Below are 27,342 nucleotides of genomic sequence, written 5' to 3'. Positions count from 1 at the left end.
AAAATAAAGAGTGACAGAGGTAAAGGTTAGGCATCTTGCCCCACCTAGGCCAACAAAAAGATTTTTTACAAAAGGCTAGGTTTTCATTACCTCAGTTCACAGAAGTGAAAACAATCACCAAAAAAGACATGAAAATCATGTCCTTACACTGAAATTTCAGCAGAGCAAAGCAAAAGTGAATCAGTGAGACAACACTGTCTTCACTGTGTGAAATATTAATTTAGATGTCCTTTTTCAAAGAAATCTCTTTAAATGCAACATAAGTGGGAACATTATGACTATAAAAAATGTCATGGAGAAGATGTTGCAGAAGTTTCTTCAATAAAGACACATAAGAAGAGTAAACAGCTGTCCAAAGTAAACCAGAGGACTTCTGAGATTCCTCATAGTCCTGGCTTTTCAAATGATTCTAAGAAAAACTGGCCTTTTGGAAAATATTTGCCTATGAGTCAACAGGTTCTATGCAAGTCAACTGTCTATTTAAAAGAAAAAAAAAAAAAAAATCTCAGTTTGGTTGTGGAACTACCATTAACAGACTTTAAAAGTAGCTCTTTCTATAAATCAATTCAACCAGCTTGCATCTTGGCATTATTCTGCTGAACAGCTGAACTACTGAACACAGCATTACTATTCTTCTACTGTCATGGTCTGTCTGCCTTTCAAGTTGACAACATTAAGTGCTTAAGTAATTATCTTAGTATATTTGTAAAAACAATAGTTTACACACACTCATCTGAAGTGACCTAGGCACATCTTGAAACATTAGTGTTTTACTATGACTACGCACAGTTTTACTGCTGAGGTGCTGAATAATTCCACTGCAATACAATTACACAATCCACTTGCTTGATTCTTTGATCTGTTTGGGTTTTTTGTAATCACTAACTACACATAACATCAAGGTAATGTAATTTTTGTTGACATTGCGCTTATTTTCTTGCTCTCATATCTACAAGGCAGCATAAGACCTTACTTCTAAACAAGACACTAAACAGGGTTGTTAATTAGAAAATGATTTCATAAACAAGTAGATACAAAAACGTTCCACAGGCACAAACAGAGAAAAATCTTTGCAAGCTAGCACTACTTAATTAACACAGAGAGTCCTGTTTTGTAATTTACAGCAATGCCTGCTAAAGACAAAACAAGCATCTATGTTGGATCACTGAACACATAGAAAATTTTAGTAGGTGTCAAGGGGAATATACATTGACTCAATACATCAAATTTCTAAGAAAAAAACAACAGAACTTACAGAAAATGATGAGCCATCCTTAGAAACTGCAACCAGGTAAATTCCATCTCCTAGACGCACAGAAAGCTCCCAGGTACTTCTCTTTGATTTAGCAACAGGAATTCTAAAAAAGAAACAGACAGAAGAAGAATTTTTAACAGAGATTTCATGCTTCTCCTATTTTAACCAGAAGCACTTCCCTCACCGGATGGTCAAGAGGTACACAAAATACCATTAAACTATACACACAGTTGGGAAGCATAATTGAAAAAAATACTAAATACATTTTTCTGTCAAATCTCATATAAGGAGAAAATACACTCTCTTTCTAGATTTGCCTTGACACACCAGGTACACTGATAAAGTTATAGGAGGCTCCTGAATACAGCCAGAGCTTGCTGCAGAATTAGCTCAAACAGGATGAAAAGCAGATGAGAAAGCAGGTTGGCACGAGAATAGCAACAGTGATAGCTGGGGCAGTCTTTTTCAGGGCAAAATATAATCACTATTTCTTTCATCTCATTCTCTGTAAACCTTAATTAAAGACCAATTACAGACAAAAGATTCAGCCAAATAAGGAAGAGAAGTAATGTTATAATTAATACACATTTTAAAGAGTATCTCATCCACAGAGCCCTTAAACTGAAAAAATAATGATACATCATCACAACCCACATGTAGGTTTATACCTATTCCTGCAGCATTTTCTAGCTCCACTAGTTACCAGGTAATACAAGAAACCTGAATCTTTTCAACTTTAGCTTAAAGAAGCACACCTGGCAGCAAAGGAGTAAGAGCTGAGTCTCCATTCTTGGAAGTTCAGAGTGAAACAAGTAAACAAACAATTTTTGGCTATTTAAATGTATACTCTGTTTCAGTTCCCGCATCCTGACTTCTCAAGTCTCTTCCACTTTGTTCTAACAACTAGTGTCCAAAGGTATGCTACAACTGTTTTGATGAGTGGTGGCCACATATTAGCATCAGCAAGCACCAAGTAGCCTAAAGAGAAAGTACGAAGGTGAAGTTTAAGCTCCATTAAAACAAAGACACTTTATTTTGGTAGAGCTTTTCTCCCACACCAACTCCTACAGGTGTTTAGATTCTCTGTCAGAAATCCACAGAGATAAGTTCATCATCTTTAGGTATCTTCTTAAGGATAATTTCTGCTACACTGTTCATCTGTTGTACGTTATAGAGCTTACTACACCATTTTACTGCAGCCTTCAGAGCCTTAAAACTTGGAAACACGTCTTTCTGTGTTATGCCATGAGTATCCTCCTGAGGGTTCAGGTGCCCAGTGAAGAACATCTCCCCAAAGGAAGTGCTCAGGTTCCCTGTGGAATCAACAGGCAGAACAGAGGCCACAGGAGAAATTAGCTGCCTAAGCCAAGGTTAACACACTAACTTGCTAACAATTTTGACAATTATTTTAAGAAGGTTGGGGTTTTAGACAGCTGAAATCTAAGCAAGTAAAAGTTCAGGTACCTAATCAGCAAGGCGTTTCCAAAAATTGTGCCTTGCAACAAGCCTGAAAAAGGGAAATGGAAACACTAAATTTATTAGCTAGAGAAGTAGATGCATACTTATCATTAGTTACTTCTGGATCCAAGCCAAGTAAGGCCTACACCAGATTTCACCAAACATCTTGGCTCACCTCATAACTATTGTTATGCACAAAGTTCATGAAAACATATTGAAAATAACCTGTTCCCATACTAACGATGCCAAGTGTCACCTTTCACATTTAATACACAGTGACAATTGTCAAAACAACAAATCTGAGGAAATATCTATGGCTTATTGGGCTCAATGACATTTCTCAGCACCTCGCCTTGAAATTTCTGTATGTCACCAAAACATTTAGACTGGCTGATAGGAAATGCGACAGACAGGGGAGTTCCTGAAGAGGAGGAACAGGAAATTCCTGCACAGGTAGCAGGCAGCAAGCAGAGAGATGTTTTCATTGCACTTCCTGGTACCGGCGCACCAGTCAGGAGGAACGTGGCAGGGTCTGGCTAAACACTCCTTGGCACTCCACTGCAATAACCAACAGGATTTAGCAGTTTATAGCAACTTCGTATTTCTCGTGTAAGAGGTAAGATCTCATCTCAAACACAGCTTAGTAGATCCACTTCACTGGTGGCATGAGATTCCCTCTAACCTTGCTGGCACAGCTCTGCTTCATATTGCATTTGACTGGAAGTGACCTCATGAATCCGGCTGCTGGCCATCAAAGGAAAGACAGTCTTGTTCTCCAGCAGGGATTATTTTTGTTCAGTCCTGTCTTGCTGAGCTTTGTCAAGTGTATCTCCAAACAGGATGCATGCCTCTTGAAAGGCATGACTATGATCACTGCTTTGCCTGGGTTTCAAACAGCCACACAGGCATATAATTCCTCTTTCTGCAACACTGGTGGTCAGAAGGGCAAGATCCAGAGCTGCATCTAATACCAAGTACATAGCAACTTGTACTTCCCCCCTGGAATTGCTAAATGCATTTGTACAGTGACATTTTTCAGCCTTGCTAATCAAATGCCTGTGGCTTTGTAACTGTAACCTACTGTTACACGAAGACAGATATGGACATTAGCTCATGAAAATCAAATTTCTTTCAAATAATTTATCTTGCAGTAGACTCCATTTTCATGGGACTCAGAGGGTTGGTTGTAGGGTTTTTACGTACTAGTAAAGATCACAAAGTCCAAAAGTAAGGATCAAAGTCCAAGCTTCTTGGCTATGGAAAGGAAGTTGCTCAAGTCTGTGAACTACTTTAGAAATGCAAACGTTTCTATCAGGCTAAGAAAGGGGCTTTTTGGAGGTGGTGGGGTTTTTTTTGTTTGGGTTTGGTTGTTGTTTTTTTTTTTGTGGGTGTTTTGGATTTTTTTTAAATGCCTGAGAAGTCTCAGTGCATGGGAAATAATCTCTCTGCTCTTGGCCAAGGTTGCTTCCTTAGCTGAGAATACTTCTAAGTCCTCCAAAGGGAAAACATCTGGACTTCTGAATATATTTTCCACTAGAGTTCACGGAAAACCTCCCAAACTTCTGGCTATTTTAAAAAACGTGTAACTTTTAAAAATTCTACATACTGGGCTGAAATCTGACATACTCTATTTACAGAGAAAAAAAAATAATGAAAGAAAAAATAATGTCATTTTTACCATCAGAAAAGACACAAAAAACTTCAGGCACTTCCCCTCCAACCCTAGATTAGAATCCACACAATATGTCTTTCACAGGGTTCAACATGCCCTCGCTTTCTTCTCCCAGTTTTGGCAAATGAAATGTCAAAAAAATTACTTTATTTACATATAAAGATCACTGGCTGCAGGAAGAGACACAAGTTTAGCAGCGAGACAAGCACCATGTGAATGGGATGCAGGGCCACAGGGAGCTGTATGCTGTTGTCCCTTGCCAGGAGTACCACACACAAAGAGGAGAGAGCAAAGGCAGCAACACTGTGGCCACAGTGACAGGAGGCAGGTGAAGAAGCATGTTATGAAACCCCCTGTACAGAAACGGGCAGTTCTGAACCTCTGTACCCTATACTGCCTTCTAAAGGGTACTATCACGAGCAATAGGGGCACAAACAGTATGGTCATAGCCTGGCTCTAAGTCATAACGGCATTACTCAAAAAGCACTGAACTTACAAAACAGTGTAAACTGCGTGAGAGAGAAACAGCGGTGTCTGCCTGCTTGGTTATTTATTTTTAACCTCTGTCACTGTTTAAGTACAGATGATGCCACCGTCCCATAATTTATTTCATACATTGCACAGTGTATTATGTCCCGTTTATCCCCAACTGCCATGAGAGAGAGAGGGGGAGATACTCTATAATAATGCAGCAATTATAGCCCCTGCTTTCTTTGCAAGTTTTCAGTGAGGAAACCAGACCGCTGCTAAGAATTTTAGATTGACACACACTTACTGGGCTCACGGAAAACAGACACTAATTAAACTATTATCTATTCTAGTCAAAAACAAATAATGAAAGAAAACAGACGTTCACAAAAGCAAGTCAAGTAATAACTCTGCCCCAGCCCATCCATTTTGACTGTCATCAACCAATGAGATAGAAGGAACTCAATAAAACTACAATTTTCTGCAGTTTCTGGCAAATAAACTCCCCTCTCCTGATTACTGTTGATGATGTAATGAGCTATGATAAATGTCACCAGCTCCTAAAGGGTCAGGAAATTGAGTATAGATTTTTTTTAGTTCCAATTCAAAATGTGAGTTCTAATCTGGGGGGAAAAAAAACTTTAAAACTCTCTTCACTTCTCATATTTTTGCTGCATAATACTTTACGTAAACACAGAGAAATCCCAAACTATCGTAACAAATTCTCCCATTAAGAAAGATTATAAGTGTTTGAAAACCACATTATATGACACTCCATGAAGCTGTTTTTCAATTGTGCAATTACCTATTCAGCAGTTAAATAAAAGTGAAATATTGACTTAAAACAATGTTAATGGTCAAAGAATCATTAAGAAATCCTTCATCATAACTTTCACCGCAGGTGGCCTGTAAAATGATCAAGAATAATGTGCTGGATTCTGTAGCCACCAAGGTCAGTTTCTGCATACAAATCTTTGCAGGGGGAGAAAAAAAGACCTTCAGAAAGTGGGCCATTCATCTGAACCAAGTTCAGAGAATTTCCAGCACTGTGAAAAGATATGTTATGCAAGCACATAGATGTATTCAGTGGGGGTAGACTGAACCAGCTACATGGAGACTACAAAGGAGCCCTCCCATGGCTCATGAATAAGTCGAGGAAATGATCAGAAAAAAATGGAGAGATGTTTAGACAGATGGCCCACTTAAAATGCCTGGGACAGGGCATAAGCAATTTTAATGAAACTTTAGATCTACCATATAAATTGTTTCTTATTTTCTCTGCCCTCCCCCCAAAAAAACTCAAGAAAGGCAAATAGAAATTTAACAACTCAAACAAGAGCCTATCTTATGATGTAAAAAAAGGAAAAGGGGAAGTAAATCTCACGCTTTTGAGCATTATTGGTTTAATAAGTTCATATACAAAGAAATATCCTTCACAGAACCTTCAACTATCAGATGAATATAAAAGCAGGGGATGGATAGATTAAAAGAATTCTAAACAGAAGTGTACTGCCAAACAAAACAAAAATCTAAGCTTTACTATCTGAGTACTTTCAGCACTTTCCAACATAAAAGTTCATCGTTGCACAGAAAAGATAAAAGCAGCACTTTCACAGGATTATTTTAAGAACTAAAAATTATGTGAAAGGAACCTAAGAATCTGGGAATATTTTATTCAGCAATTTGAAGTATTTTCTACATCTATTCACACACATTTTCTACATATATTCAGATTAATCCATCTACCTATATTACATACACTTTAACATAAAAATGGGGTTTCCTTTTTTCTGCTTTATCTGTGCATACGTATACATATACCCTTTTCACCTAGAGTATGAAAATATACCATCATTAGAGTAAATTATAGTTCTGCATATGTCATACAAAATTATAACCACTACTAGCCTGTGTGCCAGCTGATCAGACAAAGGGTGAAATAATTACTCACGGGTTATGTCAAAATGGGTTTACATTACATTTTCTTACATATTAAATTTAGATCAATAAAAAATATGCATATTTATAGCCATGCACTCTATCTGAATAGTGACCACAGGAAAAAAAATCAGTTACATAGAAAGTAAACTACAAAATAAAAAGCACCGTTTTAAAAGGATGCTACAGAGTGCACTGTGCTTTGATTCAAAACAGTGTACATCTGGGTGCTTCCTTTTCCTCTAACAGAAGCCTTTTGGGCGATTTGCATTGACCTAAGGGCCTGCAATCAAGTGCCCAATAAAAACCTCCAGTGCCTTAATAAGGGAACCCCAGATCAAGGCAAAATACTGAAACAGTTAAAACTAGATCTTATAAATCTAGGGTGAATTTAGCTACACAGATCTAAGTGTGTATGGCTCAACCCCTTTGATCTTCATTTAACCAGTAAGTAACCCTGCAGACAACCTGAGCTCACCCTGGCTCATCCTTTTCTACTCCTAAGTGTGCAGCAGTTGGGTCCTGCAAGAGGTCACTGTAACCGGACTGCTTCCCAGCTAGCTCCCTCGGCAGCCTGGCAGGGGGCGGGAACTAGGGGCTCCTCTGCCAAAGCTGTCTCCATCACCTGAAAAAGAAAATGTGTGCTCAGAGCACGCAGGCAAACATCAACAATTCTATGCTGCTCAAAAAAATCTTTTATGGCTTTTTTAGCTTTAAGCGTACCAGGCAAAGGAAGCAAGATTACTGCTATTGCCTATATTGCTGTAACAAGTTCATGCTTGCAGCATGTACATATCCAAAGAATGAAAGTTCTGGGTTATCAGGTCTCCCTCAGCCAGTGAGGGTTCACATTATCTCCCACCTCTCAAGAGAAAGAGCCAGGGCCCAGGCATTAGGGGAGTCATCATCCTACCCTGTTGATGGCAGGAAGGAATGAGAGATTCATGGAGACTCAGAAAATGCAGCTTTGCAGCCTGATGATGCATCCTCTGAGACAAAGAATTTTGGCAGTTGGTCCCATGCCAGGAAATTTCTACGCACTTTGCATTTAACAAACTGGACGAAACACAAGGCAATCCTGGGAGCATGTTAAGTCCAGCCCAAGACCTCTCAATTTCAGGGGAGGGTCAGACTGCCCAGCCCTTCAGCAGGTGCCAGCATACCTTGAAAATTACAAATAAATAAATCTAAAACATGATATCTGAAACTCATTTCCCCTCCTATGACATGCCAGGGTCTACTTCAGCATTTGGTTTCTCTTGGAAAAAGGAAACAGCACAAGCAGTAATGCTGGATAAAAAGAGATGCTGCTCCTTGTCTCATTGCAAGCACTTGTGAGATGCAAAGCAAGGAAGATTCAAATCATGTGTTCAAAAGCACAGAGAAAAGACATTTATTTTCCATGTAATGTACAAGCCTGTGCTTCCAATCTGTTGTTTCAAACCATCTTTCCTATATCAGCAAAACTATTTACCAAAGAAAGAACTACTTGCAAGAAGGCATTTTAAATCAGATCAGTCAACAGTATTAACTTGCATGTGCTGAAATTGTTATAGAAAGAAAAATCTGAAAATCTGTTTGTCATAAAAAAAATTCTGGCCTATTTCTCTTCTATTAAAGTTTTTAATTTTACTACTTTGTGTCTCTCTAACACCCTCTATTTTCAATAAGAGTTTACTTTGGGCAGTTGGAAAAGCTCGCAATAATAACACGCTCCACAAAAGGAAAATGACAAACTCCATTTCCTGTACAAACTTTCCTGCATTTTCTCGAACATTTTCTCTTCTTGTGCCGATATTTAGGAATAGTCTCACAATAATTATCTCACTGTCTTTTAATGATTAAAGAGCTTCAGAACAATTCACTGGGATGCAGTAGAGAGGACTACAGCTCTTCTATCAGCATCATCCAGCAGCAGTTATATCCTTCCATATAACATGACTGTATTGGGATGTAGCTGCTTGTTGGGCAGCCTGCTTCCTGTACCTCCATTCAAACAATGGCTGTGCCCAGTACTAATGTGCTATTTTTCACTGTGCATTAAGTTTAGAATATTACACATTTCCTGTGCATGGTAAAAATAGGCAGCAAGGAATCTCTAAACTGCTAATATGAAAATGGAGGTGAAATTATTGAAAGATTACCTACTGATAAGTTTGATACATTAATAGTCATCCAGTTTTACAACTACACATCAGACGCTTTTCCACACTCTATTTTTTGAAATATAGAGGAAAACTCCATGTTAGGCTTGCTGTAGTCATCCCAGGAGTGAAACACCCCTGACTTGTAGCCTACTAATCTCGAACTAAATTGCCACTGACCACTGCAAACCTGAGTTGAAAATACATTTGCTGCTTTAATCCATCACCCCTTTTGTCAGAATTTAGAATTTCAGTTATTCACCCACTTTTTCAGCAGTTCTGGAGAGTATCTCAGAAGTGATCAGGACAATGTACAGTGGGTGTGAGAACATCAGTGTTCTAGTTCAGATTGGGAGTAGTTCTCAAAGCAAATTATCCCAATTGTCTGCGCTTACACACTGCTTTGGATCACAGTGCAGAACAGTCTCGGGACACAGGAACCAGGTTCTTGTCTGATGCAAGGAAGACAGAAGCCAGGTTCCAGAACTGCACCCAACATACTTCAGCTACAAATGCACATTCAGTTCACAGGACTGGACTAGAACTAATCATAAGTCAAATACATACAGCCAGAGTAACAGCTCCTCATCATCAACTAGAAATTCACTTGTACTGGTACACACACTAATGACAGCTAGATTAAATATTGAAGAATCCTTTATTCACATAAAGGTATTTCAATGTTAATGACAATTTCTGCAATTGCACTCCCTCAATACCATAAGCTCAGTATTTAGTTTAGATATTGTGCCATAGTTTAAAAGGTAAACAAAAACTTGATACTTAAATTCAGGCTCAAGCCCCCTTATTTATTTGCCCCAGTGAAAAAGAGTTATGTTAAAAAGTGCTTAGCAACTGCCAGCTCCTCACAGCTGAAAGCAATAAGAACACAGCACAGTGCAGCACATGTGAAAAATCATTCTGCCAATTTTGACGAGAAAATACATACTTTAGAACCAGAGTTAAAACTTCCATGTTGAAAAAAAATCTTGGCCTGACATTCCAGTGCTGCCTCTGTCCTGTTATATAGTATCATCTGTTTGAACACATCCCCAATTCTCCAACTATCAGTAATTTACAAGGTTAATCCCCAAAAAACAAATTAACCCATCTCTTATTCAGAGATAAATATCTGCACCCATAGACTGTCATACCCACCATTAAAGGCAATAGTAACATCTTACTGAAACACAACACCTCTTTAAAGAATAAAGTTTGTAAGACCAAATACAGTGAAACCTGTCAGCACCTGCCCAACTTACTAAATGCAGCACCAGCTCAGGAGTGAGAGACAACTACTACAGTCAAGGAAAAAGAAAGACATCAGAATAAAGCCGCCTCTGAGGAAATATGGCAACAGCACTGCAAGTAAGAACAGCAGCCTTCAAGGCACACAGTGCAAAACACACAGTGTGCAAACTAGGGAAACATTATACACTATATTAAGCTTAGAACAACAACAAAAAAAACCACCGATCAACAAAATGTATTAGAGTCAAACTGAAAATCCCTTCTTATAGAACATCACCTCCAAATATCTTTTTGATGTTACTGTTAAAAACTATGTATTGAATGCTATCTTTCCTGTGTTTAAGGTTTAGGTGAGAGACCTAAATGAAACTATTATCACAGTTCCGTTTTGATCTGTCAGCCTCCTCAGAACCAACCAGATTATATTGCCAGAAGTATGGAATTTCCACCAGTCGGTAGTACCAATGATTTGACTTGGTCTCTCTGAAGCCTGTTAACATATGCAATATCCCAAAGGTTGTTAACTTCAAACTGAAGTCTACTCATTTTTTTGTGCATGTTGGAAAACACAATGCTTGTACCAGATTTCAGCAGCATTCCAGAGTATTTTAAGAGCTCACCCATTACACAGAACTTGCCACCTCCTGCAAACTTGTTGCAACAGAACCAAAAGAGTATATCCAAGAGCTTAACCATCTCATGCCAATGAGATTACTTTTGTAATACAGCTGTACTGATCATATCTGTTCTGATTTCTCCTCTATGAGACTTAATTCAGGTAACACATAGAATGCACAGTGCACAGTCCCAGAAAAGGTTGGTCAGATTTTCCCTTACTAGCCATCCTATGTGCCATAGTGTAAGAAACAGAAACTGACCAAGAGCAGTGATTGATTTGCAACAATATGTTTTTCTAGACAGTGACTAGCTTTTCAAAGAGATGCTTCTTTACCGCATACACAAGAACTAGTGCTGAGTGACAGCACTAATATCAATGATGTATCCACCAAACCACAGACAAATGTGATTAGAGCATTAGGCTAGAGGTGCTCAAGCCAGTTTCCAACAGGCAATGTGACAGCTACTTCCTCTCCCTAACATATAAAAAATGTGGCATGTTTCACAGACTCTAAAGCTTTGCTCTCAATTTCTTCTGCACTAGCTTCCTACAGAAAAAAATCAATGCCACTAATTCTGTTAAGTTAAAGAGAGAAAAAAATATCAGATGAGAAAAACCCCAAGAGTTCATTAAAAACATAAAACATGCATATCTTCAAAAAGTACTAGTTTTCCATGTCTGGACAATTATAGCAAATAGCAGAGCTCCAGTGACTCACTGCCTTCAACAGTTCTTCTACTGCACTTTCAACTTAGATCCAGAGTTTGCACCACTGAGCTTTCACCACCTGGTATTAACCATCTTCTCCCTTTATAATAATGGAAAGAGAAAGGTGCCTCTCCACAACGAGTTAGACCTCAGATAGGCTGAATCACCTTTAGGTGACGCTTACCTGTATTTTTTACATTACTTAGGCACTATGAATCTGGGCCACGGAAACCCAGGCTCAAATTGTTATTTAACAAAGTCACGAGTATTCAAAAGATAAATCTCTACTGCCCTCCATATATTTTCATCCTTTTAATAGGACCCTGTCATTGTTCATATTACGGTCTCAAAAGTAAAAGAGAAGAAAGCCAGTAAGAAAAAAAATTGTGTGCCGTTTTCCTACTTAGCTGAAGTTATATGCATCAGATGTGAATGAATTTCAGAATAAATTATCAGTTAAACTAGGGTTGATTGTGAAGGACAAAAAAATTGGTAACAACTAGGGCCTCATCTCGGTATTAATAGAAGAGACTTTAGCCCACTAAGCTTTCTGCTGACTAAAGCTGAAGTAGAGAAGCCAGGCTGTGTAGGTGGGATGGACCCAAGGAGTGGCAGTAACACAACTGCACATGAAGTTTCACACAAAGTGGATTCTACTTAGATTTCCTTCTGCTTATTTTGGAAGAACCATGATCAATATACCATGGGGACATAAAAATGGCCATACTAGGTGGCCCAAATACCCATCTACTCCAATATTTAATGATCAACAGTACATAGTTAAATAAGGTATGAAAATAGTACAAGAATGCAGTCACACTTCTACAACGTACTTAACTAGAAAATCTTTCTCCTTCCTTGCCTTTCACCAAGACAATTAGCACTAATCAAGGTAGTTCAATAATTCACAAGGCAAAGAAATAAATTTCCTAAATTCAAAACATTTTTCACACATAATATATATAAATAACATGACCCATTTAGAATATATATAATACACACCTTTGTATAATATAGGAACATTGTTATATGCTATAGAAAACACATTTTCTTAAACGTGAGATCTTACACATCCAATTATTAATGAATATGATGGCACATTGTTTAAAAATACAGTACTGTTTCTTAGCAAGCTAATATGTAAAACTGTATTTTTCTGTGAATGTTCATATTCTATAAACAACTATGAGTAAACAATTTGTCTGTGGTCAAAAGGATGTTCAAAAAGACTATTTTTTCTGATACAGAAAAAACAGACACATTTTGAACAGAAAATGTAAAAGTAAAGCTGTTGCACAAACATGACATGGCATACATTACTGGTTTTGATCCAGTGTCTGCAACTATACCCACCGGTATCTCCTGAAAATTTACATAGAAAACTATCAATAAACAGTAAAGAAACAAACCAAATAGCAAGGGAAGAGCCAAAGTATTTTCAAAATACACCTTCAGAAGTAGTGTACGGCAGCTGAGAGAGGATACCTTCAGAAGATGTTCAGAAACGGTTCTCACAACTTCGCCTTCAACCCCAACCCTTCCTTTGTGCTCTCCTGCTGAGAGAACTCACACACAACAGCCATGTTTTCTCTAAGCCAAACGTCTCCTCCATATCCAACATAATTTCCCTAAAATGCAAATGACTGCAGGCCCTTCTGGGCCTTCCTGTGTGAGACGAGCTGGCCTTGTTTCTGAAGAGTTGTGCTCCCTTTACAGGCTGTGCACACAAGCATCTCTCACGGCAATCCAACTTTTCTGAAGTGTGAAACAGCAAAATGCTATGAGCTCTCACTAACCCTTACTTCAGGGAAGACACATACAGATGACTGAAAGCTGAGGAAGTTTAAGAGAGTTGTGGAATGGTGATGTAATACCCAGTGTAAGGTGCCTGAAGCTTTAGTAGCCATACGACTAGCACAACTTTGGAAATCACTGGAATGGAGATTCACTCAAGTCACTCAGAACAGTTCACTTAATAGGTGTTACAACTTGTGAAAACGAAGCCTGTAGTAGAGACAGACACGCAATGTCCAAGATCAAAGAGTGGAAAAATCACAACTAATAGAGGAATAAAGTGGACTTAATATTAATAAACATCTTAAAATGACTGTGATTTGCCTGAGGATAAGAGTAACGAGAAAAAAGGATTTGCTGCAGCAGGGTGTGGGGAAAACGTAGGAATTAGATGAGAAGTGCTCTCACTAGTTCAAGGAAGTGAACATAGAAAAGCTGTTGGTTTATGGCATCTCCCTTATCTAAGCACATTAAGGGCTGGGTGCAGCCAGATGAGGACCTGCTTTAAATTTCAGTGCTTTGCAGAAGAATGGGCAGCAGGGCCTGGAGAAAATCACTACTATGTGACCAAGGCATCACCACCCATGGCAGAGAGAGGAGCCTCAGAAATATGTACCACAACACTGGGGTAAAGACAAAAGCATAAAGCCTGAGAAGGATAAAATTTAACAAATACGCCAGATTTTTCTGAAGTGCTTTTTAAATCTAGAACGCAATAGGCAAATAAATTCTTTTTATCATCACACTACTACCTACAGCAAGACCAATTTTACAAAGCACCACCGAGAGACAGGATAAGGACCTGTCATCATCTCCTTTCTAAGTCAACAGGTAAACATCCCTGCTTTCAAAAGAACGGGTCCTGCGCTGTTCTTTCCTGCCCAGTCTTTCTCACACTACAGGCTTTGAAGATACATGTTAAAGGGAAGCCACAGCCAAAACAAACTCCAAGCACCACATCTAATTACACAGAGAAGTAAACCACTAAAGAATGGTCTGTGGAAGATATTAAAGATTCGTCCATAATCACAAAAGGAACAGTCATATGAGTGTTCTCAACACAGATTCAGGGGAAAATATCCAGGCCTTTAAATACTTACTATGAGCCAACACAAAACAGGATATTTTTTATTTAAGGCGCTATCTATCCCAAGTATGCTCTCTGAAATACGATGACATACCCATGCAGTTTTAAGATTCAGAACACCAGGTTACAAAGACAAAAACATAGAGCATCTAAGGTGGAAGAAAGAGCGATACCTCAAATGTAAATCACTGATTTTGAGTTGTGCAAATCTCAGCCATGAGATTCAACTCCCAGATAGTGAAGCAGCACAATTACCAGTGTAACCTCTCAAATACTTCTCCCATTAGAATCACACAAATCTGCATTGTCACAAAGCAACAAAAAGGCTTGTGTTCTTACATATAAAGAAATGGAAAATACTGCGCTTTTTATTATCACTTGTTAATGCACATACCAGGAATATCTGAACAAGAAAGTGAATAAAGAGCTCTCCAAGACTTCTGAGACAAAGACTCATTTTTCTTGTGAAAATGTTTCTTCAATATTTTCAATTAAACACACACACACTCTCTAAAACTAAGCAGAAGTGACCTGCCTCTCTAAAAGTTGAAAAGAAAGAAGTCTTAGCTCAATCTTGTATGTTTACACTTTCAATCTTATCCTTAAACAAGACTGAATTGAGCATAACCGCACTGAATGTTAGCTTCTATACTGGCATATCAAATGTCAAGCCACAGCTCTTTTATTTAAAATGTGTTAGATAAAAAGGTAATATGCTCTCTGTAAGAGTTCCCTTGAGGTTAGAAGAACCAATAAATTAACTGTTACCATATGTTTGGCTCCTTTTGCAAAATTCAGTAACAAAACACTGCCAAACCTCTTTTGGCAGGTAATAATATTTGGTAGCTTATAGTACAACTAGGGGAAAAAAGGAAAGTGGACAGAAAGCTTGGAAATTAATAGAAGAAACTGCACGTCTATCCTTGTATAGTTAGTTATATGCTGTTGAAAGAACATTCTAACAAAGTCAACTGTATGGGTCTGATCTATAATAAGCAGCCATCTCCCCAAAAAGAGCTATATCAAATGCAAACTCAAACACTTCAGCTAGTACAGTAATGCAATGCAAACACTCTGTATTTGTTTTTTTTAAAACAATGCTACAAATATATGACGTATTTTGCAAATAAGAAACTGTAAAATTAGTATTCCTATGTGTTAAAATGTGTATTATTAGTGCTTTTATTACAGTGGGTTTATTTCAGTGTAAGTAAGTAAAGTCTGGGCTTATTTGCAATGCCATCTTCTTGAGTTTCACTCATGTTAAAATAAATTTTGCACTCCCCCCCCCCCCTCCTTTTATAGCTACATAATAGACTAGAAAATGACAGATAAAACCCCGTAATTATAATCATAGACGTAGGATATGAAAATCTGGGTGTTTTAAGGACATCTCCTACAGACTTTTTAAATTCCACCTAAACAAATGGGGACAAACCTAGCTGGTCCTATTCCTTTACCAAACCAAGCAGGACTTGCTCTGTAAGGTCACAGTTGAAAGACATCAACACTTTTTCATATATGGAGATGTCCATTTCATTTAATTTTTGTAATCACTTATGATAACATACTCTAAATTCATTATTATTCTTATTTCCAATAAAATGAGTATAGCCTGCTTTTCATGCCATGACGATTTGCATGTACAGAAAACACAGACACTTCAAAATTCTGTATTTCTTTAATCAACTGCATCATCCCAATAAATTCTAATTCTGGTGTATATAAATCACTTGCTATTCAGCTTACAGTTCCACACACATATCTGGCAAGCAGTTTGAAGCAGGTTGACATCTAAAGGCAAGACATTTCCGTTCTTAAAGTCATGTTATTGGATGGTTAATCCTATATTTGCATTTATTTGATTACAAGCACTTACAGGTAAAAGTAGTCCTGAAGTGTAGGTCTAAAAATTGTAATATAAGCTTCTGGAAGGTTTTGCCAGAAGAAAAATATTTTTGCCATTCTATGCATGCTTGCCTCTTTCAGCCATTTGGGATTTTTATTAATAATCTTCTCATTACTGTATTCATCTTCTGATTTCTTAGTTTTTTATTTTAAGTAAGGCAATTTCTGTGAAGTCTTGACACTGAAATCAGACTTCATTACTCTGCAAAATATATTCACAGTTCAAAGTATTTAAGAGGGTTAAACAAAATGCAAACATTTAATGCAACATTAAGCATGTGAAATAAAATCTTGATTGCCTAAAGAAAGCATGCTATGCTGTTACCCTGGTGACAGGTTAAAAAAGGATTGTGAGCTGAATGGCTGTATGATATGAAATTAAAATGTTTCACATTGAACAATCCAAAATGAATTGGGAAAGGTTAGAGCAGAGGAGAGAGAAATCAATTCTCCAATGGCAATGGTGAATGGAAGTGAAGTCTGAATAGGATTTGCCAGTGGGGTGCAACAGCTGCCAAATATCCTGCAGCCAAAGAATTACAATAATACTGATGAAGTGTGCAAGAGCTTTTGGAATCATTGCAGGGAACAGAGAAATACTCCTACAATAATGAGGCCATTCTGTGTCCCATCCCACTTTTGCAGTTGAATCAAAGGAAAAAAGAAACGGTTGAAAATTGTAATACTCGATAACAAAGGTATAAATGAATTATCTATCCCTTCAATCAATATCTTATATTTAACTACAGCCTTTGTGAACCATGAATGAAGCGAGCATGCTAAAGAATGGACAAATCAAGACACATACATGTAAAAGTATGCAGACAATATCGAATGAAAGACTTTTTCTTCCCATATATTTTGTTGACAACATTTCTACTGCAACAGCATCCAGAATAAGCTATACACTACATAAACAAACAGTAGGACACAATCAGTGCCTCAAGGAACTTCACAAGGCAAGGTGCTGACATTCATGCTTATCATTTTTATGTTAGTAATCCTAGGAAAGAAACATCAATAAAACTTCTCACATGAATGCAGTTACACCTGCATTTACTGAGCTTAGCGTCCCACAAAGTAAAGAAAAAACTTTGCCCTTCCATAAAAATCTCCAACACAACTTCATTTCTGCCCTTCAAAACTCCAAATAAATATACAGATGGAGAGGAAAACCTATGCTAAAAATAGCTGTAAAATGATGAGGGAGCATGTGGCGATTAGCACACACCTTGTTAGTTCTATGGTTTCATGCGCACACTTTTTACACACAAGGCAAATATTAAAGAACAGGTTTAGGAGGTGTAAACCTGCATGAGAGGAAAGAATTGTTGGGCTCAAAGGGATCAAAGTAAAGGAAAGAAAAAGAGGTCATGTGGTAAAGAGGGGATCTTGCAGAAGAAGAGGTTGGAAGCAAAGCATGGATGAGAAAAGGGCCAGGAATATGGCAACACAACAGAAAATACATATGTATACTACATAAATACAAGTTTCAATATTTAGTGAAAAGTAGCCACAGAAGCTATAAAGCTCCTACAGCAGCTGCTGTTTTCCCAGCAGACATGGTGAAAATAAAAAATAAACAGAGACTTAGCCAGACCCATTTACTTTGGCGAATGGCTTTCCCACCAGCAATCACCTCAGCAAGATGCATACTGGTGCTTTGGGGACCTTCCCAAGAGATGTGCAGCATGGTTCAAACTTTTTATTATCTTTTTTTAATCATATTTTTATCATATTTATGATTTCAAAATTGTTATCAATTCTAAAGACTGAGGAAGCATGGATTCCTGAGTGCTCAGGACCCCTTTATCCCTACAATTGACATAGGGATAACAGGCTATGAAAATTTCCCATATAAACTGTTCTGTTTCTGTAATTATGTTCATGAATCATATGGAACAATGGCTCTGCTTTCAAACAACTATATAAATACTTTATATTACTTAAGTTATTAATTCTGATTCTATTAATTTAACCCAATCAAAGAACAAATAGGACACATACATTCTGTAGAAACAGTCATAAATTCTACTTTGAAGTGTCTCATTTCAACTTTTGTACTTTATATAAAAGTTCATTTCTGCTGTCCAAATCTACCCGTTTCATATATTTGCATCTACTTGTTTGTGTCTAGCACATACAATCCTCTTTCCATGATAAGTAACTGAGCAATCTCAGTTATCTGGTATTATTTACCCTTCTAAAGGCAGCTAAAATATTATATAGGGCAGCTGGTTTAGCAGTGATTAAAACAAGGTTACAAAAAAAATTTAAATAATTATATATGACAGGTCAAAAGAACAACATTAAGTAACACCTAAAGACATGAGACTGTTGTTACAATCAGGAGAGCCCATTATAAACAAGGGTATCACACAAAAAAAGGGAGAACAAAGTCTTAGTACCTGGCTAGACTATGGGGCGGGGGAGGGGAGGGGAAGAAAAAGCCCCCCACACACAGTGGAATAATGGTCTGAAGCTGCAGTAGTTACATAAACATATGGAGGCCTTTCAAAGGCATAACAGTAAATCATGAAAAGAATGCTTGACTTGTTGACCAGGGGACCAGAACAGTAAGGATAAGACAGTGTTATTTTCATGAGCTAAGGATGACTGCATAACTCCAAAGCGAGGGAATGAAGAAAGCTGCAAGTGGGCTGGACTAAGTCATCCTTACCAAATGAAAACAAAGTATTTTATCTTTATATCACACTAGAGGGTATTTGTAGGGTAAGGCAAAGTATAAATATTTAGCTGTACCGGCAATAACTGTTCATGTTATTACTGCAGTTCGGGGGCAGGGGAGGAATCACATCATGCAATTGATGTAATTCCGCAGTGCCGGTGACTGTGCTGCCAGTAAGAACTTTCCCCCTTTCCAAGAGGCCAGTTCAGATGACTCCAGTGATTTTTCCTGACATCATCTTCCTTCTTTTTGAAATTAATGTAACATAACCTTATTTTGTGCTGCTCCAGCAGTGCAGGAGAGCCAGAAAGCTCTCCTATAGGGCAGCTGACCGTTTCGTCCATATGGGGAAGCCCTAGGCTGACAAATAGCTGGCTCTGTCCCAGGCTCCAGCAGGGTAATAGGTGTAGTTTATGTGAAAGCAAGCATGCCTGAGAGGTGTGGGACTCCACTGCTCTCCGAGCAGCTCCCTTACTGCCCTAATAATGCCAAGGCAAGGCAAAGCAGGCATCTGAACCATCATTACCAAGTGTACCGCAGGATCTACATCAATAGATCAGTACTAAATCAATCTAGACATGTACCTACAATACTTCAATAAATAAAAAGCTAAATATACCCATTTCTGTTCTTGTGGTTCACCGGTCGTGTTATGTTCACTGCACTGGACCCCAGGATTTTCAGAATTTTAAAACACAGAAAGCCTAGCTATTCCAGAACTTGACAAAAACTCACTTGTATTTTATCTGTAATTTCTCACTATACACTTACCCTTCCTGTGAAACCATTATTTTATTCTTATAAAGCATCATCCATTTTAGGTCTCAAAATACTTCATAATATTGATAAATAAACATTTACAAAACCTCAATAACGCATTGAAGTGTTAAGGCCATTTTGTCTCTTTGTAAACTGAAGCCCAATCTAACAGACTTCTCTGAAGTCCCACAAGAATAGTCAGGAGTTTAACTCAAGACTCCCTAATCCCGGTCGACTTTATTAAATACACAAGCAAGAAAAACCTTCAGGTTTTTTGTTAGCAATATAAAACATCTTCCAATGTGTTACCATCTTTATGCATGTAGTATCAGGTAATATGGGCATACAGCCTCACCGGTTTTTTCCAAGTCATAAACGATGAAAGGGTAAAACCCATAGAAAAATTAGGAAAATACCCTTTGCAGCCAACACAAGCAATGCATAGGAAGTGCTGTAGGCAATTGGGTTTAGAAGTATAAACATCACATTAGTAGACCCATGAGATAGCATGATGTAGCCACACCTGGAGAGTCACTCTCCTATTCCCCTCCCAACCCACTAATGAAAACAAGTCTGAAGCCAAAATGTGAAGATTCAACTGTACAACATCATTTTTGGTCTCAAAGGCTAACTACATCAAACAGATGTAAAGTAAGCTGGATTCACTTCAGCCAAAATATGTTTCCACTTGAAACAAGATCGAGTTCTGTCTAGGAGACCTTGGGATTTTACTAGGTGCTGTAAATCTGTTCAGCAGCTGTGGGTGGCACCAGTTTCACAATAAACTGGACTATGGAATAAGTAGGAAAAGTCCTAGGTAAAATAACTGAAAGCTGAACAATGAAACAATCATCAATCATTCATGGCTCTTTCCTGTAGGAAACGTGCCCCTATTATCTGGATATCACAGTGAAATATTCACATTAGTAACTGGCTCACAAAATACCAGGCATTTTCATTAGCTAATCATCTTTCCAAAAAAACAAGCAAAAATAACCCCCCACAAAAAACAAACCACCCCACTCCCCAAGAAAACTGGTTAAACAGCAAACCATAAAATAAAATTTAAAAATGACAGAAAATGCTCTAAATATTCAATTGCATCACAAAAGTAAATGTCTATATTCCTGTAACTCTGAGCATGTACACGTCTCCAGCAGCTGTTCTAGCTAATGGTTAGCAAATTAATCCTAGGAGACTGTTGGTGAGGGCAGGGGCACACAGCAACATAGACAGTGGAAACTCACCTGTGGGTGCTCCACCCAAATCATAATACAATTTATTCTAACACAGGAAAGGCAAACTGGCCTTCGGCTTGTGGCCTGTATTAACCTCAACGCCACAGAAACTACTACAACAAAGAACTCCACTACAGGGGTCGTGTCTAATTGAATCTAGCTGAAGAAAGTTGGGTGTTTGATCCTAATGAGGCAATAGCTCACTGATCATCAGCGCGTGTTCCAGCAAGAACCTTACAGTTGATAATTCGGTCACCCAGAGGGTTGGAAAGTATGTGTTTTCCAGTCACACCCCTGCAAATACCATGAACCGTAGAGGAGAACCCCCATCGTGAAGGTGCTACTAGTCTGATCTGTGGCACAGAGCTAATGCCCACTCTTTGCATCCCTTTTACGAGCCATCCTCTGCTCAACTCTTCCTCTTTGCTACACGTTCCCACTCTTGTACCTCTTTCAGAATAATTTCACTTGTCATGAGTACTTCACCTGCCTCTGTCAGAATAATCTAAAATAAAGTATTATTAAACTGTTTCAACACCAATATGGGTCATTTTAGAAGAACCAGAGTAGAAACCACAAAATCACCCCCTGGCATACCTGGGGGAGGAAGAGGAAAGGCAGAGACCAAGGGAGGAGCAGGCTGGGACCGATTCCTTAATCTCACTCAGCTGCATTTCCTCTAATTACAGTCTCAGTAGCCCTGATAGTGAAAGGTGGAGCTTCTGTGAAGACTTCCAAGCATGGTTCTTTCTTTCTATCTATCTGACTAGAAGAATAACAATCCGGACCTTGGGCTGAATAAATCACGGGGAAAAAAGGGAACCCAAAATACCCCTGCTGTTGTGAAAAGAATGCATATTATAAATATGGCTCCCAAATGGGAAAAGAAAACAAACCAAAACCAAAGTATATAAGTCAAGTTCAGCAGAAAACTATCTATTTCACAGCTGTGACAAGTTTAGAAGAAATAATGCATGATTTCAAAATACTATTCAGTGCAATTCCTTACACAAAAACTGTTTTCAGTGCATGCAAAAGAAAAAAATGCTGTCAACATAAATCGTGCCAGAGAGCTGAAATTTTGAAAATTATGATCAACATGTCAACATACTTTTCCAAACCATTAGGAGAATGTTATGGATCAACTTTGGAGCATACAGTCTGTCTAACCTGCTTACATCCTCCAACATGGATTTAAAATTCACACAGACTCCAAACGCCCAATTCTGCCACAGTGAACTGCATCCAAGATCACAACTGGCCTTTTTGATTTGCTGCCAGTAGCACAGGTTCCTACTCTGCACTTTTTGTTTACTAATATTTTTCAAACAGACTGCAGCCATACCAATAAAGATATGCTTTCTATGGCCACAGTCCTGCTCCCTAAAACGTACCCATGACATGGAACACCTTCAAAAACAAGTCAGAGGCTGTCTGGATAAATCAAGGACATGCTGTGAAGGATCCTTGATGGGACTGCAGTAACTTCCATGCTCCACGGTCCTCAGTCTCCTCTAGAGGGAGTCCACTAACTGCTCTCAGGAATGGAGAACACTGTCCAGGAGACTGCACAACCCTTTGACCTCATTCTGCCTTTCTTTGACTTTTCCTCTGAAGAAGCTGCATGATTTTGCAGAAAGGGTATCATTATCGGGTTTGGTTTTCTTCAGAAGTTACTCACCAGTAAGACTTTCTGCATTATCTTGTCCTTACTTGGCCTCAAACACACAGCTTTACTATCACAAAAACAAGTAGATTTAACAATGTATGTGGATTGAAACCACGACCTATTCAACATGAACCACACTCAGCCACCACTTGGAGAAAATTTTAAGGCTCAACTTCTGAAGGATTCATTCCAGAGCTGCATATGCCTCAGCAGACAGAAAAGACCATCCTTTGAAAGCTGAGCTCAACATAAGTACACCCCATCATGGCAAGAGAAAGTGATCTTCCCTGTACTGAGAAGATTTGTTAGCTTCACTGAAATCTGGTCTGAATCAGAAAAATCAGACCTTACTCTAGTCTTACAAACTTCATGTGGTCAGACTCTGCTGCCTTCTCTGCTCAGAGTGGAGGGATGTATGTGAGGGAATTGGGCTAGGACTCCAAAAATAAGCTAGCTTTTTTCAAAGCAGGGGTGTATTTGTTTCCCTAAAGCAGCACAAAGAGACATGAATGCCCATGTTTGATTGCTCAATGCAACGCTTCGTTTACATATCTGGTATCTCAGTTAAAGTAGTTATATGTATCTTTTCTATTAAGATACACAGACACCTAGTATTGAAAGAAAATAGTTGCAATAGAAAGAAAACATTAAAACATCCTTCAAAAATTGGATTCCTTTTCTCTCTAGCAAGTAAGAACGTTTCACAGGTCAGAGGAAAAAAAAATAAATCAAATTAGAGCAGGGAAAGGAACAGCACTTTCAAGAATCACTACTTAAATCAACAATTCCTATCCTTACTCTAAGTACAAAGTAATCCATTACTTCTCAATAGCAGTACCAGACTACTTAACTTCCTACACTAGCCAGTAAAAACTACAATCAAGGCTCCTCCTCACTTCCCCTCATTCATCTTTTATTTAGAGAACAGTGGCCTTCAAGTGTCTGTTCTTCTCCTTATGCCATTTGCTATAGAGGATATAACTCATGGAAGGAAATAAAAAGGTGCTTTACTTTCCCCTATAGGTGCATAAGGCAAGAAATGACCTAGCCCTACATATGCTATGGATCACAAAGCCGTTATGCTTGCCCTAAGTGTCTCTTTTTTTCTTTTTTACTTTTTTTTTAACACCATATGGTACTATTTATCTTCACGGGTACAAATAAAAATAAAGATTTCTTGAAACCACATTTGATTTATTCCTAACCACTGTAAAATCAGTAATAGAATACACTGTCAAACCACTGGCATGGAATGTGAATAATGTCTATCCTGCATTCTGAATTCCCTCTCACACACACACACACGCACGCAACAACATTAAAGAATGTGAGGCAAGAAGAAAGAGACATGTTGAAGTTATGATTCACTGTATGCAACTACTGCAAACACCAACTACCCAAGCAAGTTTCACAAATTCAGTTGTTCTAATACAAGGTCTCAAGGCATTGACAGTGATGGGCCAGAGGACAACAAAAGCTAGAAATATCCTAGAGGAAAAAACCACATTGTTCCAAAAAATAGTGATTTAATATTTCAACACAAGCTACTGCAATGGCTGGCCAATTAACAGTACTACCGAGGTTACTAGCAGCTATGATCCCAAAAGAATGAGGGAGTAGGGAACAAAAGCACCAAAAACCCCACACTTAAACCAAGGTGTTGGCTCTTCCAGCATTTACCATCAGAAAGTCTTTTCAGAATTAGACCCTAAACTACTAAGGTTCTTCATCAAGGTAGCAAATTATTCATGAATCCACAATATTTTAAAGCTTTGTAGCTGAATATTCATATTATCCCAAAGTGCTTAGATCACTTCAAATGGGCACATGGGAAATTTGTGATGCTCAATTTGTGGTTAGTTACTAATGCAGCAACATTTTGCATTAATGAAACTCCTGATGCGCATTAATTACTGTACTGGCTCGTAACACATTTTTGTGCCTGTTAGTTTGCTAATATGTAGAATAAAAGTAATCACATATGACTTGTGTGAGTAGGGAAATGTAAGCCACAGCTCATTTGCATTTAGAAAAAAGACTATATTAAGAAGCCATGCAGTTTCTCACCAGTGTCTCTTGTGCATGAGAAGATGCCATTAACAAAATGCATCAGCACATCTAAGTTCCTAGAAATGAACTTACCTTTGAGTTCCTAGAAATTGCTGTGATCTCAGTTGTTCAGCCACGTACAAAGATGCTGCTGTTGCCAGTAGTTCTCTTCTTTCAAGATCTGTCAAGTTGTGTCCTAGTTTTCAGAAATTAGTTTAAAAAAAAAAAGTTAAGATAACACAGACCACACAGACAAAAAGTAACAACTACCCACACTGCTCAGTCTTTATACATGAAGCCCACATTTTTTTCGCTCTAAACTAAGAGGAGGCTTAGCATAGCAGACGCTCTGTGTTTCAGAGTTTAAATCACATGTTTTCATACAGATTAGCCCTACTGCTAACACTGGTACCTCTGTTAAAAACAATTAGACAACTAAAAAAACCCCAAACTGAACGATGCTGCAGCATCTTGTTTTTGTTACAGAAATGTCATTGGTTGACATACTGTGTCTCATGCTGGTAAGGAATCCATCTGTACATTAGAACTTACTCAAAATATACAGCATTCTTCCTCAGTACTTTACCTTGCAAAGGCTACAGATCTTCCAAACAAAAGAGATAACGCAACAGTATAAACACCAGAAATAAACAGGGATAAAACTACGCGTCAACCCTGGGTCATTTAGTGCCATTTGTATAAGCATTAGTTTGCAACTAACGGAGTCAAAGTCATTTTTGGCGCTTCATAAGCAGAAAATGGCTCGAAGTGGCCTACAGTCTGAATGCAGGCAAGTTAATAAAGGTTTGGACAAAAAGGTACGCAAACCAAGGTGGTTGGAAATAGTTTTTCTCCCGTCTGGCCTTGCTCCTGAAAGTGAAGGTTAACGAGGAATTAAATTGTCCACTCAGCAGGCTAAAAGACAGAGCACAGTGACAGAACTTTGCCCTCCTCATCTTTAGGTTAGAAACTGCACAACACAGATTTGGTATGAAAAGCTGGCAAATAGGTGGCCAAGACTGGTGTCACCAGAGAAGCAGAACAGTCAAAACTGATGTGAGAGGGAGCACTAAAGGACAAGTAAAGTACTCTGTCCATAAGGCAGGGGCAGGAAGTTAAAGTTGATGTAGAAGAGGACAAGACATGCAAAGCTGAATTGTCATGGAGAAGAAGAGGCAAACTTTACCCTCAGGAGCGAGATTTTGCACCAATGAAATCAAGAGTGTTTCAAAAGTACAGAGAGGAGTGTAGCAGAACACATAATATTAAAAAAAAGATAAAGGTTAAGATTGAAAGACTTAGCTAAACTCAGTTACAACACAGCTCTCAAGAAGTGCTTTATGTGTATGTATCACAGCAAATACCACCATCTATGGCAAGTACAGATTTCACATGAAGGGATGGGGAAAGAGAGGGGGAAGGGGTTCAGAAAGCTGTATCTCCCTGAGCAACTCTGCCCAGGGGGGCACTCCAGTCCTGCAGCAGAGAAACAGTCAACGCAGCTCCCTTCCACATCTCCACTCTCCCATCAATGCCACCATACTGCATGTAATGCCAATTCACATTCCCCGGTACTGGTCACTAGCAAGCAACAATTTCTATCAGTAGCATAAAATAAGACTAATACAATCCTCAAGAAAACCCAGAATGGAGGCCTCTGAAAAGGACTGCAGCACACTTTACAGTAACAAGTGCACAATTTCAAAACAGGACATGTTCTGCACAGGACACACCATTCCACTGGGAATATTAAATATGGATAGGTAAAGAGGCTGCTTAGAGTCCACCTCAGCAATGCAATCAAGCCACAGTGATGGAAACACAAGCATTAGCTGGAAAGCTAACAGTACAAAGGAGCTGTCACAGGCCACAAAATGTAAATTTAAAAATAACAAAAGCCAGAAAATCTGCATCAATCCATTTTTAATTTAGTCCACATCAATGTATTCTGGCTAAAGATTACTGCAACTTCCTTTGCTCGGTGTTTATTCATCTGCCTTGAAATGGAAACTGTCTTCACTCTTAACAAATTAATGTAGAAATACAAATGTTGAGAGGTTGAGGAACTGACCTGAGAAAGAAACTCAATCTTTCCTTTGCCAGTTAGTAGAAAAACTGATTGACAAGCCAAAGTCAAAAAATGCTGAACTTTTGTACTATTTGTGTATACAGGCACACATATGTGTACATATAAGCCTTACATAATTATACAATGTAATAACATCAACTATCTGGCTCTGAAATGTGCCAATTTTCCAATTGTTTACACACAGTGAAGAAGCTCTGAGATCATTTTTCCAAAGTGCTGTATCTAAAACTTATGATTTGTTTACATATCTCAACTAAAGATACATCAGGAATCTATCCTAAAACCTTTGCTTTTCAGTCACCCTGCCTAACACCCATGACAAGTCCATGTGACCAAAACTGCATGTTTCCACCTGCTCCAACGCACACTGGTAATATCAACTCATATAAAGGAACAAAGTAAACCCAGGAAGATCCCAATATGAAGGTTTTATTGCACGACCTTCATCTTGGATGAAATCAATAACTGCTTTTGCGCTTGCTGTGCTGCGAAAACTATTTTCTCCCTGTATCTTCAATAAAAATCAAACTCCAAATAGTGAACAAAG

The 27,342-nt window shown here is 38.4% G+C and overlaps 1 protein-coding gene across 1 annotated transcript in view; it reads right to left on the bottom strand.

The window, feature by feature from the left end:
• PCCA (propionyl-CoA carboxylase subunit alpha) overlaps positions 1–27,342 on the bottom strand; it is a 292,472-nt gene that overhangs the window by 110,552 nt on the left and 154,578 nt on the right. Inside the window, exons 18-19 of the mRNA XM_055702705.1 lie at positions 24,800–24,902; positions 1,256–1,358 (exon numbers count right to left, since the gene is read on the bottom strand). Coding sequence (XP_055558680.1) covers positions 1,256–1,358; positions 24,800–24,902 — 206 coding nt within the window. The remainder of the gene's footprint in view (positions 1–1,255; positions 1,359–24,799; positions 24,903–27,342) is intronic.

The sequence above is a fragment of the Falco cherrug genome, chromosome 2 (assembly GCF_023634085.1).
Source record: "Falco cherrug isolate bFalChe1 chromosome 2, bFalChe1.pri, whole genome shotgun sequence".
Classification (NCBI taxonomy): domain Eukaryota; kingdom Metazoa; phylum Chordata; class Aves; order Falconiformes; family Falconidae; genus Falco; species Falco cherrug.
Note: the sequence above shows the minus strand (reverse complement) of the source record. Positions and strands in the feature narration are given on the sequence as shown.